Source organism: Cygnus atratus, chromosome 1, assembly GCF_013377495.2.
Source record: "Cygnus atratus isolate AKBS03 ecotype Queensland, Australia chromosome 1, CAtr_DNAZoo_HiC_assembly, whole genome shotgun sequence".
In the NCBI taxonomy this organism is placed as follows: Eukaryota; Metazoa; Chordata; class Aves; order Anseriformes; family Anatidae; genus Cygnus; species Cygnus atratus.
The window spans coordinates 100,170,172-100,187,888 of NC_066362.1; the positions used below are offsets into that span (position 1 = coordinate 100,170,172).

Here is a 17,717-nt window from a genome sequence, read left to right on the forward strand (position 1 = left end):
AATAGCAATTACTGTTATGCAAGAAGAACACTGATTATGCTATTGTTTGGATATCTGCAACATGTACATCATGAGTCATTCTCTTACACCAAAATGTACAAGAACTGTCATTTTAAAAGCATTGACAAAACAAATGCTTGGCATCATAATCAAATAGAGTATTAAGTTTTTCACAATACTGATGGTTTCCACTAATATGGCTAAACTAAATCAGTGACCTTTCTTACGCCAGGTAGAATCTGACATCGTTTGATTTGACCCATGCAAATCCATGAAAGGGAATTTGTTGTTTTTATTCCTCTTTCTGATTCAAATCCTTCTATAGATCACATCCAAACCCCTAACGCACAGGAAGATAGATGACAGTAATGAAAATACTTGAGCTTTGTCAGTACTTTTACAACCCAGTAATAAAACAGAATAAATCTAGATTTTTGTCACACGAAACAGTTTACAGAGAGAAGGGAAACAAAACATGCAGTACTTTTAGATCTTTCCCTTTTCAGCCCCAACTCTTATGACCCTGAAATTATTTATATTTAAAATGCTAATCTGTATAAGATTGGCTTTCCTTACTTTTTACTATCTATTTAGTTTGTATTTTCACACAAATAATCAAATGGTATGTAGGACTCATCTGAAGAATAAAACAATACATTCCATTAGTTATCTACCACATTATAGGCATTTCTCTTGAATAATTTTCAAGACTGGTCTAACCACCAACAGAAATCAAAAGCAGCCTGATTTCCATCGAAGCATACTCTGAACACAAAAACAAATACAAACATCAATGATCAAACTTTACAGTCCACACTGAGTCCTATTTTTCTTTATCCTCTCTGTTATAGCCTGAATCCCTTACCATTTTCCTTTCCAGGGAGAAGACTGCAGTAAAGAAATGGAAAAAGCAGAAAAAACTAAATTTCTACTAAAAGAAGGCTTTCCTGCAGGATGAAATTCCAGCCTCGAAAGGAGCTCAAGGACACTTGCAGATAACTAAGCAGGTCTAGCTATGTTTCCAACATCCTGGTTTAAATTTCTGCCACTTGAATGTTTGCTAACGGAGATTTCCAGCCAGCCTCTTTTTACTTTCCAAATTGCAAGAACACATTGACTCATTTGTATTTCCATGTTTCAAGCATTATGAGTTTCATATTTAAAAAATAAACAACTCTGGGCAGAAGTTGATAAAATTACCCATAACAGTCAACATCAAAACCAAGAAGTGATTAGCCTGATTGGAACAATGCTATTTTATTTCATTTTCTTGAAGGCATATCCACTGAGCAACCACTCACTCTATCCATAACATAATCTGTTTCAGGTCAGTTCACTGATACAGGTGTTTGCAAGTTGTCCATAAGCTCTTCGAGTTTTCCACGATTTTGTGCAATTCTGCTCCCCTCAAGTCGCTGCATGACAGACCTGCTCAGTTTCAATGAACAATATTCCTGTTTCAACACTTACAGAAGTCATCTCCATGTTGTTCATCTGAGCCTCATGGAAGCCACCATCTGACATAACTTCCTCCTCCGCTTCCTCCTCAGCTGTTGCAACATTTCGTCGTTTAAACAACTAAAGAGAAAAAATATTTAATAAAAGCAGTACAGAACTGAGAGCCTACATAAACATGACATGTCATGTTATGCATAATAAAAATTATATACAATACCACCTGAAAAGAAGCTAGTATAGACTAGCTATAGTATAGACTCTGGGACTTCTCTGAACCATAAATGGACACAATTTAGTAACAGAGCAAATGAACACCTTAATGTGCTGGAATATTCATTCCTGCCATTTCTGAAAAATCCTCACTGGTATTCCCTTCTTTTTTTCAGTGCCCACGCTCCACCTACCAGCTACCTCTAGCTTCCAGACAATTGGTTTCTTGCCCTCCCCAAGGTTAGCAGGGGAGGCTCGCGCTCAAAAACCTGAAAAATTGCTGTGTATAACAGCTCCCTGTAGAACAGGTACTGAGGCTGGGATAATTGAGTTACTGTGGAAAAGAGAAGACTTTGGAGGATAATCACTTGAGAGTGGTGTAAAGATATGATATTGGGATGAACAGAATTTGGTTGCTATCACATGAAGGAGGTAGACAGAGATGTCATTAGAAGAGAGAGAGACGCTACAGCTTCTCAATCCAGCTGTCTCACTGGAAGAAACATTAGCAATGACAAGATGGATTGAGGAGTGCTGCGTGGCCTGTCAGGTTCCTGCTCAGAATCCAGGAAACAAGACTCCAGCACTGAGCCATATCAGATTTGCACCACTAAAGAGGGAAGCCAAGACAGAGCCCTGACACCAACCTGCTGCTTATTTCTCTCTGTCTTTGGAGAAAAAACAGTATGCAAAGCTGGTACGTTTACACCAGCCCCAGTTCAGTGATAGGCATCCTTGTGAAGTGCTGTTCCTTCCAGGCTAATGGACAATGTGCCCACCCAAGCTTTTCAAACATTGCTCAAATACAATCCTAAGCCAAATTTTACATGTTGGCAGTTTATGCAAAAATTCAGAGGCTTGAGATTGTTTTTGTGGGATACAAAGCCAAATGAAAAAAAAGGGGGGGGAACTTTGAACAAGCTTTAATAAAAGGTCAAAAGATTCTCCCCACAGAGGCTGAAAAATGCAAAATCAATGCTAAGACATTAAAACAAAGAATATATTAAAAATATTAGAATACAAACCTGAGTGTAAATGAAAACAAGCAAGTCAAAGAATAAAGCAGGTTCCCTCACATAATTAAACCACAGCTCTAACTAGCCGATGCAATGTCAACTCTGTCATCCTCAATGCCAGTCAAGCATCCCACTGACATTCTCATGTGCCAAATACATAAAAATAGAAGTACCTGCACATTAGGTTTGAAACTGTTGCAGTGGTAAAGGAACATAACAAAACACTGCTTGCAGCTCCACTTCCACTGCGCTGTCTGTCCAGATAGGACCTACAATTTTCTTTAAGAGAATAAAAGTACTGCTACACTTTATTTAGCCAACCTGTGGTAATCAGGTACAAGGGAGGTCAGAGGCACAGATAAGAGATTCCTAAAATGACTTCTTCATTTTCCTAATTTAGCATCAGCTTTACAGATAAGACCGAGTACATTCTGTACTACCAGTGGTCTGGAAATACTGCCTGCTGATCCCAGTTAAAACCTCCAACAAGAAATCTTGCAATTCCCTCTCAGAATTCTTCCCTAACTAGAGAATTTCCTTGAAAGTGTCTGGTATTGACGCTAAGAAAACGATATTAAATGGAACAGATTACAGAGTTTACCTACCATTCCAAACCTAAGCACATTACCATCTTTGTTTTAACTCAACATGGATAAAAAATTTTTCCTTTCATTTCACCTTACCACTGTTTAAATGAAGATCAGAGTCACCACAACTCAGCTAGCCGAAAATAAAAGTAAAAAAAAAAAAAAAAAAAAAGGAATTCCTCAACTACCTCCAGTGCAAGGTCAGACAGCTTTCCAGAAATCACCATTATTTCCAAGCTGCTCTGGTCAATCTTACACTTGAGTGGATGATGAGCACTCTCTACATTTTGTACTTCCTGAAGAAGAGGCAGAAATGTCTGCAAGTGACCGATTTCAGACTGACCACACGTGAATTTGACAGGGCAAGAACAATCAAGCAAAGCAGCTTTGAGAGAAGCAAAGAAGTAAAGACAGTGCAAGACACAAATGTTTAACGACTGGTTACGGTTATCACAACTGTAGTATAGTACCTGCTCCTCTCTTTTTTGCTTCCGTAGCTGAAGACCCTCTTCCTCCCGCCTGCGGCGCATCTCATCAGGATTCAAAGATTTGTTCTTGTAGCTTTTCAGTCGGAAATTCTCTTTTCCTGAGGTCGTCATGATTCCTTTACATTGCAATTAAAAACAGAATCAGTCAGAGAACAATTACTCTTCAACACACATCCATTTATGGTCTGTCTCCATCTCTATAGAACCTCTCCATGCACTTCCAGCCACTGCCTCCCTATAACCTGTCACCTAACTTCCAATAACTTCAAAAGGTGTAAAATGACTTTACAGAATTTACACTTCAGTGTGCCAGTTTTTCCACACCAGACCACCAATCTTTTATTTTACTCTTTGAGGTTGCGAGACATAAGTGAACCGTTTTATTAAGAAGGAACTGAGATTCGTAAGGCAGAGGATACAGACTGGGCTAAGAAAGCTATACTAATAGATCTTAATATCTCTCCCTACAGGGAATTAACAGTTTTACTCAGAAGTGAAGTAGTCTTAGCTCCTTTTTAGCTTAATTCACTTTGGAAGTCAGTACAGAGGCTTTTTTGCACTTCAAATTCACATTTTAAATTAATTCAACACAACCTCAGGTTCCTTCTATCCAGACAAGACCTACAAGAAAAAGTAAATGGAGACAGACACATTTCAGGTGAGGATGGTTTAACCACTCAAAAGACTTGCTTCTGCAAAGAGAAGTGCCATTCTTCCCCCTCTTCCTCACCCCCAGACTGCAATCCTGTTACTGTTTATACAGAAGAGCCTTTTTTGAGTCTATTATTTCCATCTGCCAGTTTTCCTGTATAACTCAGTAGATCAAAATTAATATCAACTCACAACAATTCACATGTACAACGATGCACTTTGGAGTTACTTAGCATAAATCAATAGCTATAAAACTGAGTAGAAAGACCACCCTTAAACCAAGTGGGCTGTGGATCAGGTCTCTACCCTCTGTGCTCCACTCTGCTGCTACTTCTGGGGCTGTTCAGCGTAAAGAAGAGAGGGCTCCAAGGGGACCTCATTACAGCTTTCAGTACTTAAAGGGGAATTATAAAAAAGACAGAGTGACTCTTTGCTCCATCAGATAGTGACAGGACAAGGAAGGATGATTCTAAACTAAAAAAGGAGAGATTTAAACTAGAGGTTTAGGAGGAAATTCTTCACTCAGAGGGTGGTGAGGCACTGGAACAGGTTGCCCAGAGAGGCTGTGGATGCCCCATCCCTGGAGGTGTTCAAGACCAGGCGGGATGAGGCCCTGAGCAACCTGATCTAGTGGGTTGCATCCCTGCCTATGGCAGAGGGGTTGGAACTAGATGATTTTTATGGTCCCTTCCAACCTGAACCGTTCTATGATTCTCTTACATCTCCCCTTTAAATCCGAACAATGTTAGGAATAGAATTCTAAAATATCTCCGTATGTCCATGAATCTTCCTACAGGTACAGAATGTGCAATACGTTGTAAATATTTGACACTCTGTAATATGAAATTTAGGAAACTATACTATATATAAAGTGGCTCTTCAGGACTGTTAAAGGTCTCTCAAATGCCCTAACGTGTTGTGTTAGATACACTACCCACTTCAAATTCCATAAGCACAGAATCACCAGGTGAGAAATGATCTGTTGTGCACTTTATTTTAAAACGGAGCAACACAAGTGTACGCAGATTCTCAATAGCTTTGGTTACCTTTTTAAAAAATATATCAGATGTATAATAGAGTCTACTCTAACCTCCTCTTCTTTCCATTAGCACAAAGAGTTTTAAGAGATTAAAAACAGCGGATAGCCAAATGCGTTTCTTAATAGAGCCTCTTTTTAAAGTCACTGATACCTGACAATCATGTATAAAAATTCTGATGTTCAGAAGACATTCCAGGTATCCCTTCAAACTGTGTTCCACTAGGCAAAATTTGAACACCGCTAAAAAACACAAAACTACTGCATTCAAGACCAGCCAGTCACAGACAGCACTGAATGCAACATGAAAGCCTGATCACATAGGTAATTCAGCAGCCTAATTCTGCTGTAAAGACTTCCTAAAATAGCTTCCTTTTAACTGAAAATCCTACAAAACCATAGTCTCAGAAATCCAGAAGTTCCCTACATCATTCTTAACAGCTACATTCTTCCTGTGTGACTCTATTCTTCACGTGTTTAGGTGTCTAAGCTTAAAGTTTTCACGTTTCTTTCAATATGCTCGGCAACAACATTTGCTTCCCATTTCTAGGTTTTTCAAATGACTACTACCTGTATGGTAAACAGAAAAACTATTTGTGGGAGCCCTGAATTTTTACTGTTTTAACTGTTAATATACAGGCCAACAAATACTCAGGCTGAGTATAGAATATGTCTTGTTTCTAAACATTTTGGAAGACATTTTATATATTTTAGAGTCGAGAAAATGAACTCAAATACCAGATGGAAAAACACAAGCTAAAAGGACACGTCTAACAGGAAAAAAAAAAAGGCTTTGTAGCCACCCTAGTCAATCTGCCCTTGAACATGAACACAGGCATACACAATAGCCCAGATAAAATCTCCGGCCTCCTATGACATTACTAATCATTCTGTGCTTTTATCTGAAACATCTTAAACTCACAAGATTAGATTTGCCTTCATTGGGGATTTCAGGACTTCAATAGCTCCTGTGATCATTTCACATTTTCACTTTCAGTCCATAAAAGTTCGTAGTTTATAGAAATACTAGACATTTATCATCTTCATTTCTTATTACTAAATTTCACCTCATTACTATTATGCAGTCCTTCCATACGATGTTCCGATGTTTCTAAATACCAGTGACATAATCCAGCTTCATCGTCAACAAGTTTCCTTATCATACTCTTCTTCTTCCTCATATATATATTTTTACCTTGTTTATGTTCATCTCCCACCTTAATATATTAGTTCCTTTCAAATTTGCTTCTGGCTTTGAGGAAATAACTTTCATTTAGCTCTATCAGCCCTCTTATAGCTCTATTAGCCCTGTCCTGTTGTGTTATTTATCATCTTTATTGAAAATACAGGCACAGCTTTTATTAGTTTATTATTTAAATTCTGACTTTACCTCAACTGCTCTACCTAATGGCTTCACATTTTCTCGTTCTCTTTTATGTTTAGAACTTAAGAAATATTACATCCTCTACAAGCTTTAGCTGTAAATTTTGGCTAAGCTTATTTCTTACTTCCAAGACAAAGTAAGACTTTGCTGACTAACCCCCTCTATTTTCTGAGCGATCAGTACACTTAAAATCCTTTCACAAGTGTATCGTGTATTACATTGGAGTAAAGTCGTCCTACAAATTCCCACCAAATAACCAGGAAGACAGTTTTTCCAACTAAAGGCAGAGATATTAAGCTCCCTTCAGCATTGAGAAGTTCCCAAATTCAACTAGCAAAGAATTCTGTAATTATTTCATAGTAGTCCCTAACCAGTAGCAAATCAACAAAATCACAACATGTGGCCATACAACCATTTTATATATCTGCCTAATTTGTATAGTTATTCAATCCAAAGTTATTTTCTAAAGGGTTCTATAATACCCTCAATATCCCTAAAACTCAGTCTAAAGTAACATGGTTCTTCTGTTGGTTCCCTGACCACTGGTGGAAAATTCTATGACCACATTCAGGACTTCATCTACCCCACATCTACTGCCAGCATCTTTAGACCTATTCAGTGTGAGCATGCTTTTTTTTTCTTTAGGAGTGAAAATAAAATAATCTTATGTTGGTCATTACAGTCACCCAAGAATTATTTTCTATAAAGATCCTTTTCCATTTTTCAGCATGTAGCCTTTCCCCCAGACTAAACCAGAGAGGGGAATACTTCTCACTTGTCTCCAGCAGTTTTGTTGCAGCTTAACTGAAAATCTTTCAATGGTCACTTTAAATTCACCCATGGCAAGTTCTTCATAGTAAATCCAGGATCTTCTCTGAACTATCAAAATTAATGCTCCTTCTGGTGAAAGTCTGTGGTGGTTGTCATGGAAATGTTCTACGAATCTCTTCTTTCCTAAAGATAGCGTAGTGCTTTCCACATTTCTGCATACTCCTGTCTATAGATAAAAATCTTTGGTGACCCTGGGAGGAGTTTTCATGATGTACTCTTTGACTTTTTGTGCAGCACCAGCCCAACCCCATATGACCTCCTCCTCAGTTTAGCTACCATGAAAAAAATAATTTTTAATAAAATGAAAAACCACCATCTATTCCTTAGTGTCTGCATTCACTAAGGAAATGACGTTCCCCGTTTCTTTTGCTGATCAAGACAAAGGCCGTGCCAAAAGTGGAGATGATCAGAGCACAAATTTCTAGGAGAAAGGAAAAGTACTGCATTTCTCCTTGCTGGTCAAGTCAAAGAATTTCAGTTTGCACTGTGAAATGTTGTCACTTATTGCAGAGACCTACATTGTCCCAAGCAATCATCTATACAGGGACAAAAAGGAACTCCCTGCCTTCTTAAATCAGGTATCAATCATCTGAAAGAGTGACAAAAACAAACTTGTCTTCTTAAACCAGATATCACTGTCACTAGAATTGCAGACACTGCTAGATGGAATGCGACATGACTAACCATCAGAGATTTTTGGTTACTCAGTGGCTCTGCCACAGGACTCTACGCACCCTGGAGAATTAAAGTTTCCTCACAATTGTGTTTCTTAGTATCATGCCAAACACCTATAGCACAGCCTGTACAGATGTCCTAGCAATTCACTGACTTCTGATTACAGGATGTATCACCTTCTGATGCTCTTAATGAGAGACTGGGAACACATCCAATTTAAAAAAAAAAAAACATCTACACTGAATGCAGCACCTGGTTATTCATTACTCTCATCAGCCAACAAATCCAACATTTTGACCACAGGTGTATTTTTTACCCACAAAGTACTTATTTTAGAAAGCCTTGCTATTTTGCTTTCTGCCAATTTGAAGGCAACAGGTTCAAGATACTAACAGAATTATTTAAATATTTTGGAAATAAGCTATCAGTTTTCTTGCAAGTGACAGAAAACTTCATAGTACACAGACATATAAAGACAGGCATAGTCTTCATAGTAAAACCATGAATAATATATGGCATATAATGATACAAATACTACCTAGGGATTAATGCTATTATTTCCCTGGAAAAGCTTTTATGCAGCATCCTACATTAGACATCATGCTAGAGAGATGAAATAACACATCTGCATTGCTGACAGTGTTATCTGAGGAAAAAAAGAACATACAGAATATCCGTAGACTGACATCTCTCTTCACTGCCACCTCCTGTTGCTTGAAAAACTGACACTGTGGTGAGGCTGTATCTGCTTCTTTTGTTAAATTATTGGACAAAACATACTAGAAGCCAGAAGTCTATGGAATGACCATAAGGGACAAGGCATTAATTTCTAATTTCCAAAGTCTTCAGACTCCTGTAAAGCTCAGGACAACTAGAGGAAAGTATATTTAACTAAGCTCCAAGAAGCTATTCTTCAAGCACAACACAGCCAATTTCTAAAACACCTTAGCTTAACTTTCTCCAGCTATAAAACGAAATTGCAAAATATGTCTCACAAGCACTGTAAAATGAGCAGTTAGAGTATTTGTAAAGATCTACAAAGTTAAGTTTTGATGACGATAGTTCAAACACTAGCACTAACTAGGAACAAAATGATCATGTGAAATGAATGTTCTGTGCCTTGGGAAAGCTGCAGCAGCAGACAAGCCCTACTCACTAGAAGGAATGACAGACCTCAGTGTATGTAGAACAGCAGGGACGCACACTCCTACAGCAGACCTCACAGAGGAACAAGCAGGAACCACCTTCTGATAGCCAAGAGGTCAAAAGATTACAGGAGCTTCAAATGCAACATAAAATTCATGGTTGAATTCGGATAGAACATAAAGCCTTGAAACAGGGTTCAGAGTCTTAGGAACCTGTTGTCAAAACACGGAAGTAGCAAGGGGATTTCATCATGGAATTCCTGCCCGTCTCCATTTCTTTCAAATCTGCTTTATTATGCACCTATTAATTTGCTTCCATAGAATCAGAGAATCATTTAGACTGGAAACGACCTCTAAGATCATCCATCACCAGTTAATTCACAATTGCTTCTGTCCTAGCAGCTTTTATAAGACAGTAAACCAGGTATTGATCCACTTCATCTACAGTAAATACAGCATGTTCTAGCTGTTCTTTGGCCACTTCGCAAGTTTGGCTGCTACTTGCCCAATATAAGGTCAACCTTAAGTCAATTATAACAAAGCCTGAGAAGATGCACAATTTTGCACAATATGGAACATCAAATTACAGACTAATTAAAAAGCTCAATATTGACTGTTATGCTAATATAACAGACATGCTCAAAAGCAACCAGAGATAGAAAAGAGACTACATTATATGGACAATATGGAGAAGACCTGATGTCAAGTTTGTAGGGATGTCACATTTCAAGGACATCTCATCTTCCACACGAAAAAAAAGGCAGAAATAAAGTGAAAATGTAATAAAATAAAAACAAAAATACAAAGGTGTTTTTGCAAAACAACTAAACCTGAAGGGTCAATTTAGTATGTTCCCAGGTAGCCTTCAGAAAGATCTTCTGCGCTCACAAAAGCATGGATGGGGTTGCAGATTTTATTTTTCAGATGTCCCCAATGTTAGGAAAACATCAGCTTGCCAACCCCTAATCTTCCCTTATCACACTGAAAAATACACAGAAATTTAAAAAAAATCAAGGAAGCATACTCACGGTTGCAGCAAAAGAACTAACAGAATTACTTGGCACTTGGTGCTGTCTCAAAAGAGATCTGGCGCACCAGCCTGGACTACTTTTTAAGTGCAGAGACACCCACGGAACTGGTCACTTAAGCCAATCTTAAGAAGTTTAATGATTACATTTTTGTGGTGGCTTTTTTGTTGTTGTGTGGTTTTGTTTTTTAAATAAGCAACACTGGAGAGATTAAGTAGTAAGGCATTTATGAGGTTTATTAGAAAACAGTTTTACTAAAGAAGAAAAAACAATAAAAGATATACGGACACAGTATACCTAGTACTCCACTATAGGTACACTATCACCAAGTTATTTCTGATGTGGTTTTAGTCACATTTTTAAAGGTCCATTTTAACTTAATGAGGCAACAGATACAGCTTCCAAAGTTCTGCAAAGCTTTTAATTTGAACAAGAGGGCCAAAAAACACTGACTCTTAAAGTCAGGGGAACTTAAAAGGAAAACACCTACAAATTTATTTAAAGGGCCTAGGTTTGAATAACAAACACAGATTTTTTTCTGCTGCATTCAAAGCCATTGCACTGCACACAAATCTGTTTAAATGAATGCTGATTTCTATAAACCCATAGTGAACAATCAACCTGAAACCAAAAAGTTCCCACAAGCCATAAAACAAAGCAGCTAGTGATGAGGAATTAAATTTTTCAAACACATAGGATTATGCGTACATTAAAAAAATAACTTCATGCTAACATGACCATGTACATGAAATAACAAAAGTGATTACTCCTATGTGTCAAATGAAAATGCAATGCTTTTCTTTTAAAGCAGAGATTCATTTTTATTTTCATTAAGATTACAGCACATCCTCCCCACACTTACAGAACGAGCTGACCCACAATGTATTTTCTGTATTTTCTCTAAAAACTGGGCCGTTTGAAAAACAATAGTCCAATAGTTATCTATGTAATTTGACAGTTGTTGTCTGCTGGAAAAAAAGTCATCGTAAAATTTCTAATGTGTCCTAAACATTCTTTGCAAGAGAACAAGCATGAACCTTTCAGCACTCCATATCATGCAAATAAGAAATTCCATACATTCTTAAACAAATTAGGTTAAAAAATAAACTAAATTAAGTTTAATTTGTAGTTTCAAGCAACTTTTATTTGGGGTTGTGAATGACCGCAGGCACTGAAACAAAACCTCTCTCTTGTATCCCCTGATGACAAACTTGCCTTCGACAAATTTATTGGTTGCTGTGACTCAGCATTATGAAAGGTATGAAATGTGCTCAAAGCTCTTCCGGGTAATTGGACACCAATAGCAATTGTAACAGCACAAAATAACAGTGAGCCAAAATTCTGCAGAATGTGTACGAGCTTTGGACATCAGCAACTGAAAGAGTTGCATAATACAGATGTATCAGCCACACCAAGCCAATACGCCCAAGAACTTTAAAGCTTGATGATGCCGGCTCTGCCTCCCGTCACTGGCACCTAGCATCCCTCCTACCAACTGCTCCTAAATCCAATGAATGCACATTTCCTTTCCAATCATTTAATAACACAAAAGAACAGTGAAACAGACAGTTAAACAGGTGATCATGTGTAAGCTACAAAGGAGCCCTACATCTTTTAAGAGGCAACTTCATCCTGCTTCATATAATTAAAAAAAATAGTTTAATCATAATGACAAAATTATTATCTGACATTTCTTAAAGGCACTTTGTGGTTTGTTTGCAACCAAAAAGTGGTTTGTTCACCAAAATGCCATTTTAATACACCAACAGGTGCATTTTCTGTCAGGTGTAACCTCAGCACTAGATTTAGTAGGCTTACAATGCCGCCTTTGGAGATAAAGACATTCAGGATGTTTAGCCACAGGATATTTAATTCCAAAGCCAGCAGCTCTTATCATCTCAACATCAAACCCAGATTGTAAAATAAAATAAATCCTTGCTTGTCAAACTGGTTAGATTCTCACAGAACATATGAATTCTCCTGCTGAGCCTGGCCAGCAGCCCAAACTACCAAATAAAAGCAGGAAAAGAAGGAATAACTGTTCTAGATCATAAAGATAGTTTCAGCAGTTGGTGACTAGCTAACTTTTAAATCTTACGAGATACTCTTACAACTCAGTGTGTTACTCTCTGTACACACCCAGGAACACAGCCCTGTTTCTTCCAGTTCTAATATTTTCAGGTTCTGTCTCCTCCTGACACTGAGCATTAATTTTGTGTCAAGCAAGTATTAACTTCATCCCAATACAAGATTCATTCCATACTACTGAACTCCATTTACCCCTTTACTGCATGAATGGATAAATAGAAACGGAAAAGTTATGTCCGATTCACCACTACTTCATACACCTACTACTACTGACATACTTTTTAAACCCAAAATTTCTGGTGAAAGGAAATTCACTGCCCATCACCTACCTAGACTACCTCTACTTTTTTTTTTCTTCATAATAAATTACTGAATTCACACAATGTTTAATACAGTCTAAGACATTCATGAGGTGGCATAATATGATTTCCAGTCCTATTGCTCTGCAGCTTTTCTATGTACTGGAGGTTTTCACCAAGTGCTTTACGCTCCTTTTTGCTGTTTTTACAGAGTTCCCCTACCATCTTCAAAACAATTCAAAAGCACTGATATTTCTGTGGGACTTGCATCTTGCTGTTGCATTTTGTATCATGAAAACCCTACACTCATGCCTGGATATAAAATAGACCAGTATAATCCGTTACTCACTTGACTTCAAAAGTTGTAATAGACTATGGACACATTTATTTTTTTTCTTGAGAGCAGAAAAAAATGACTTGCTATCATATCATTGCCACTTATCTCTGAAGTTTATATGGGGATTTTTTCTCTCTATTATTGTATTATTTAAACAAGGAGTTTTGTTATGTTTAGTGTCTTCGCATGAAGCTGAATAATTTTCATATCAGTTCATCTTTAGTTCTTGTTCTCTGAAAGAAGAGGTGGTCTGGTCTTTCTAACTTGTTGTTTGTCTATTACATCATTCCAGAACCTCCTGTTCAGATATTTTAACCTCTCCTAGTGTTTTCTCAAATGAGTAATTCCTTCATTGTCTTTTATTTTTCTTGACTTGCTCCTAGCCTATTAGGCTCCTCTGCACACTTACTCTGTTTGGCCTTCTGAAGTATTTAAACAAATCTACTAAATTTAGCTACTTACTGCTGCTGTTTCATTTCCGCTCATGTTTCTAATTTAAATTAGAACCAATAAAGTACAAAATAGGTGATGTGAATCATGGTTAACTGTTATATGTTACGCTTTTTCACATAAATTTGATTTTCATTTTTCTGGAGGGCACTGTTTTAGCTCCATTAATCTCACACTTCTTTCCACAATTTTTTCAACCTTTACAGTTGCCTTTAAAGGCAGTTTCCTTTTGTGTTCTTAAGGACATGAGTTAGGCCCATTTGCCCCTCCAAGACATGAAAAACATCTGAGAAAAATCCACCATCTCAAGAAAAAGAGACAAAGACATCAAAGCAAGCCTGCTATATACAAACAGTCTAAAATAAAACATACCATTCTGTTCGCTTCAACTTATTCAACAGAAGAAAAAAGAAAAATAAGAGGAAAAGAAAGAAGCACTGTAGCACTGTATGGAAACACTGAAGTTGTAATAAAACTGTCAAGCAATCCAGTTAAATAAACATTCACACTTAAGTGTCTATAAAGAGCATTTCAGGAACTTTTACAATATCTGATAAGTTTAATGCTTTTTGTTTTAATAGTTTCTTCTGTCAGCGCTGCTGAAATGAGCTATTGCTGCCTTTCCCTTTCTGAACTGGAAGGCCTGTGACTTGCTGTGACCAGCACTGAGCTCAGTGCGCAGACAGGACGACCAAAGCAAGTCAGGTCTGAACACTTCAACACTGGGAACACATCAGGAAAAGCCAATGGATGGCACACTGATGGCAAAGGGAAACGTCCTGGTACAGTGCTGGAATTAGAGATGGGATGTGACAAAGGCACTGTTTAGAAGCCTCGGGGGGGAATTACAGTCTAAGTAATAGTTATATACTCTTGGAGCTGAAGCATTACTACATCTGTTTGAAAAATTCTGGCAAGGGACCCCACTGTGAGAACCTCTACCTCCCACATCATCTTACATTACCATGCCTCAAGCTACTCTTCATTTTCCCTGTGCCTATGGGCACATCTCAAGCACAATTAAAAGGTGCAACTGTAGCTCAAGTAGAAACAAAGTTGCTTTGAACTAGCTCGTTCGTATGTCAGTGCAATGCCTTAACGTACCAGGGAGTGCAACATAATAAAAACAAAGACAGACATACCAAAGCTTAGTTTGATTCAGACTATTAACTGCCATACCATTCCAGTATATACAAAATAGCTTTCAAATAACTAGCTGCTGGGTGTAAAGTCGCAATCCATCTCTGGATAGCCCACAGACACATCCCAACTTCTTTAGTCTGTCATTAACGTTAAGCAGATAAAGCAGAATATATGTCAGGGAACAAAAAAAATCTAGAGAAATAGAAAGTTGAATAAAAAAAGATAAGGAAACTCCTAAATGCAACCATTTGGGAATTCTGCAAAAACAGCAGCTCGATATTTTCACAGCTCACGCCGTGTATTTCCAGCCTAGAGTTTCAGTTTTCATTAAACGCCCTCAAGAGGCAAAGCACAAAATCATCACCACATGTATCCTCGTACGAGGGAGACAAATTTAAGGATTATGAATGGGGCGAGCTCCTGCCGATTACCCGGTCTCCACTCGCAGGAGAGCTGCGAACGGCCACCGCGGCCGGACAGCAAGCGCTGGGCAGCGTCGCACGCAGGAACGCAAAAAGCTAGCGCTGGGGGAACTTAAGGATACGAGGGCATGTTTGCAGCGAGAAGTGATAGGTGTTGTAAGATCAGCTAAGATCAGTGAGGGAAGACAAATAATAAATAAATAAATACATAAATAGACAAACAAACAAGCGAGGGACGGGCTGAGGAAGCACGCGCGGAAGCCCCCTGCCCCACGATGCCGGGCGCTGCCCCCCTCGCAGCTCCGTCCCCCTAAGGGAAGGGGGGTGCCGGGGATGCCGAGGCACGATCGCGCCCAGGAGCCCGCTGCCGGTGCGGCTCCGCCCCGGCCGGGCCCTGCCCGGTGGCTGCCGCCGGGCTCCACGCGCGGGCCTCCCGCCGGGCCCGCCCCGCCCCGCCCGCCCGCCCGCTGCACGCGCGCACGCCGGGGGCTCCCTCAGCACCGGGCCGGCCCCGCTCGGCGCCCGGCAGCCGCTGCCGCCCCCCCTCCGGCCTCCCCTTCCCTTCCGCTCCCCTCCTACCTGCGGCCGGCGCGGCGCGGCGCGGCCCGGCCCGGCGCTGGCTGCTGACGGGCCCGAGGCGCGCGAGCGCCGCTCCCTCTCTCCCTCCCTGCCTGCCTGCCCAGCGCTGGCTGGAGGCGGCAGTGCGCCTGCGCACGGCGAGCCGCGCAGCTTCCGGACCCACCGCGGAGCGCTCTGGGAGGGGGAGGCCTTCCGGCGGGGCCGGCGCTGGTAGGCTCAGGAAAGACTACAAGTCCCGGCACGCAGCGCAAGGTTATCCCCAGTGCTGCGCAGCCGTAGAAAGAGCTCACCAGGCATGCCGGGAGTTGTAGTCTGGCGAGTGGCGGATAGGCCATGTCGCGACTGTAGGGTGTGTTGGGGTAGGTGCGTGTGCTGGGGTGTGCGATACGGGGTGTGTCCCAAGGGAGCGCAGAGACAGCAGCAGCGGGGGGAGTCCTGCCTCATCTCTGCCCTGCCCCATCACAGGCACCATCAGCCCAACAAAGGCCATCTTCCCTAAGCAGAGGGACATGGCAGCTGGTACACAGCTATATATCTGTATATATATGGTATGAACATGCACATTTGTACAACTACACATGTATATACATACAGTATGTACATACATGTATGTATTTACATGCATATGTGCGTACACATATCATACAGATACATATATTTCACAGGACTTTGATATGGCACAGTATTTCCACCCACAAAATTGAGATAAGAGAGGATAAAGCATACATTCAACAGCTTTATCCAGCAGTATGTGCATCACAAAATAAATAAGTCATACATCTTCTCAGAGAAGTCGCATTTCTTCCATCCCACCAGCACGCACATCTGTACTGCAGTGGGAGGTCTGGTTATTGGTTGATGTTCCTGAGGTATCTTCAATCAAATTAGCATGGGTAACGGTGGCAGCAGAGATCTGTAAGTTCACCCAGTTTTGCTGAGTGTATAGTTTCAGATGAATCTGGGTTAATACAAATGGTGTGCTGCAGATAAAAAAAGATGAACTCCTGATTTCTGTCACCTTCTCTGGTGAAATTAAGATAGAAGATAGTTTCATTTCTGGCAACAGCTGCTTCTAAAGCACTAAATATTTGTCATCTGGGTTAATTCAGCTGGAGAATTTATTCCTAAATTAGTAGCAGAGAATTTTGAGAAGTAGATTTGTGTAAAAGTGAAGCATATAAGCAGTATGTTTTTAAGCACAATCTAAAAAGACAACGACAACATTGAAGAAGTTGTTGTGGGTCAAGGCTGAAGAAAAATTGTGAACTAGAAGGTGAGGGGTTGAAGTGGAAGGGACAAACACATTGATGATAATGTGATTGGGTGAAATATGGATTTAGACATATTCCTGCTGGCCCCTGTTTTCCTGAGTGCAGTGGGATGATACAACATGGTACCACAGTAATACAGCCCTTTCTAAAAAAGGCCACGGAGCCAGCCTGCTAACCATATTTAGCACTACTAAATTACAATTGGCACCAGCAAGCCTTGGTTGTTGCCTACTGACATTTCGTTCAACCTAAAAATGAAAACACAGTTGCCTGCACTGTTTCAAACTATCAGCGTCACTGAGGTCTCACAGATAGGGAAAGAGAAAGATAAGGCAGAACAAAAAGTATGCTGTGATTTAGGATCTCAGAGCCTCCACCACAGCTGCAAGGTGTTCCCCCACCAGGGAGAAGCAGCAACTCATCCGTCAGCACGAGGGGTGCTGGTTCAGCTCTTCTGTTCCAGGACAAGCAGCCCTGTGGCAAGGGCAGCCAGCTGGAGGCTATGCCCTGAGGCGGGTCCTGCTGTGGGTGCAAACCCATCATCACTGTGTGCGCCCACCACTGGAGTAAGTGAAAGCAGGAGCAGGGGACGCAGTGACAGCTGCAACAGCAGAAACTA

At 40.1% G+C, this 17,717-nt stretch overlaps 1 protein-coding gene across 1 annotated transcript in view; it reads right to left on the reverse strand.

The window, feature by feature from the left end:
• KPNA1 (karyopherin subunit alpha 1) overlaps window positions 1–16,049 on the reverse strand; it is a 56,460-nt gene extending 40,411 nt beyond the window's left edge. The window contains exons 1-3 of the mRNA XM_035569596.2: window positions 15,828–16,049; window positions 3,742–3,875; window positions 1,471–1,578 (exon numbers count right to left, since the gene is read on the reverse strand). Of these exons, the coding sequence (XP_035425489.1) occupies window positions 1,471–1,578; window positions 3,742–3,870 (237 nt within the window). The 5' untranslated portion in view covers window positions 3,871–3,875; window positions 15,828–16,049. The remainder of the gene's footprint in view (window positions 1–1,470; window positions 1,579–3,741; window positions 3,876–15,827) is intronic.
• Window positions 16,050–17,717: the final 1,668 nt, after the last annotated feature.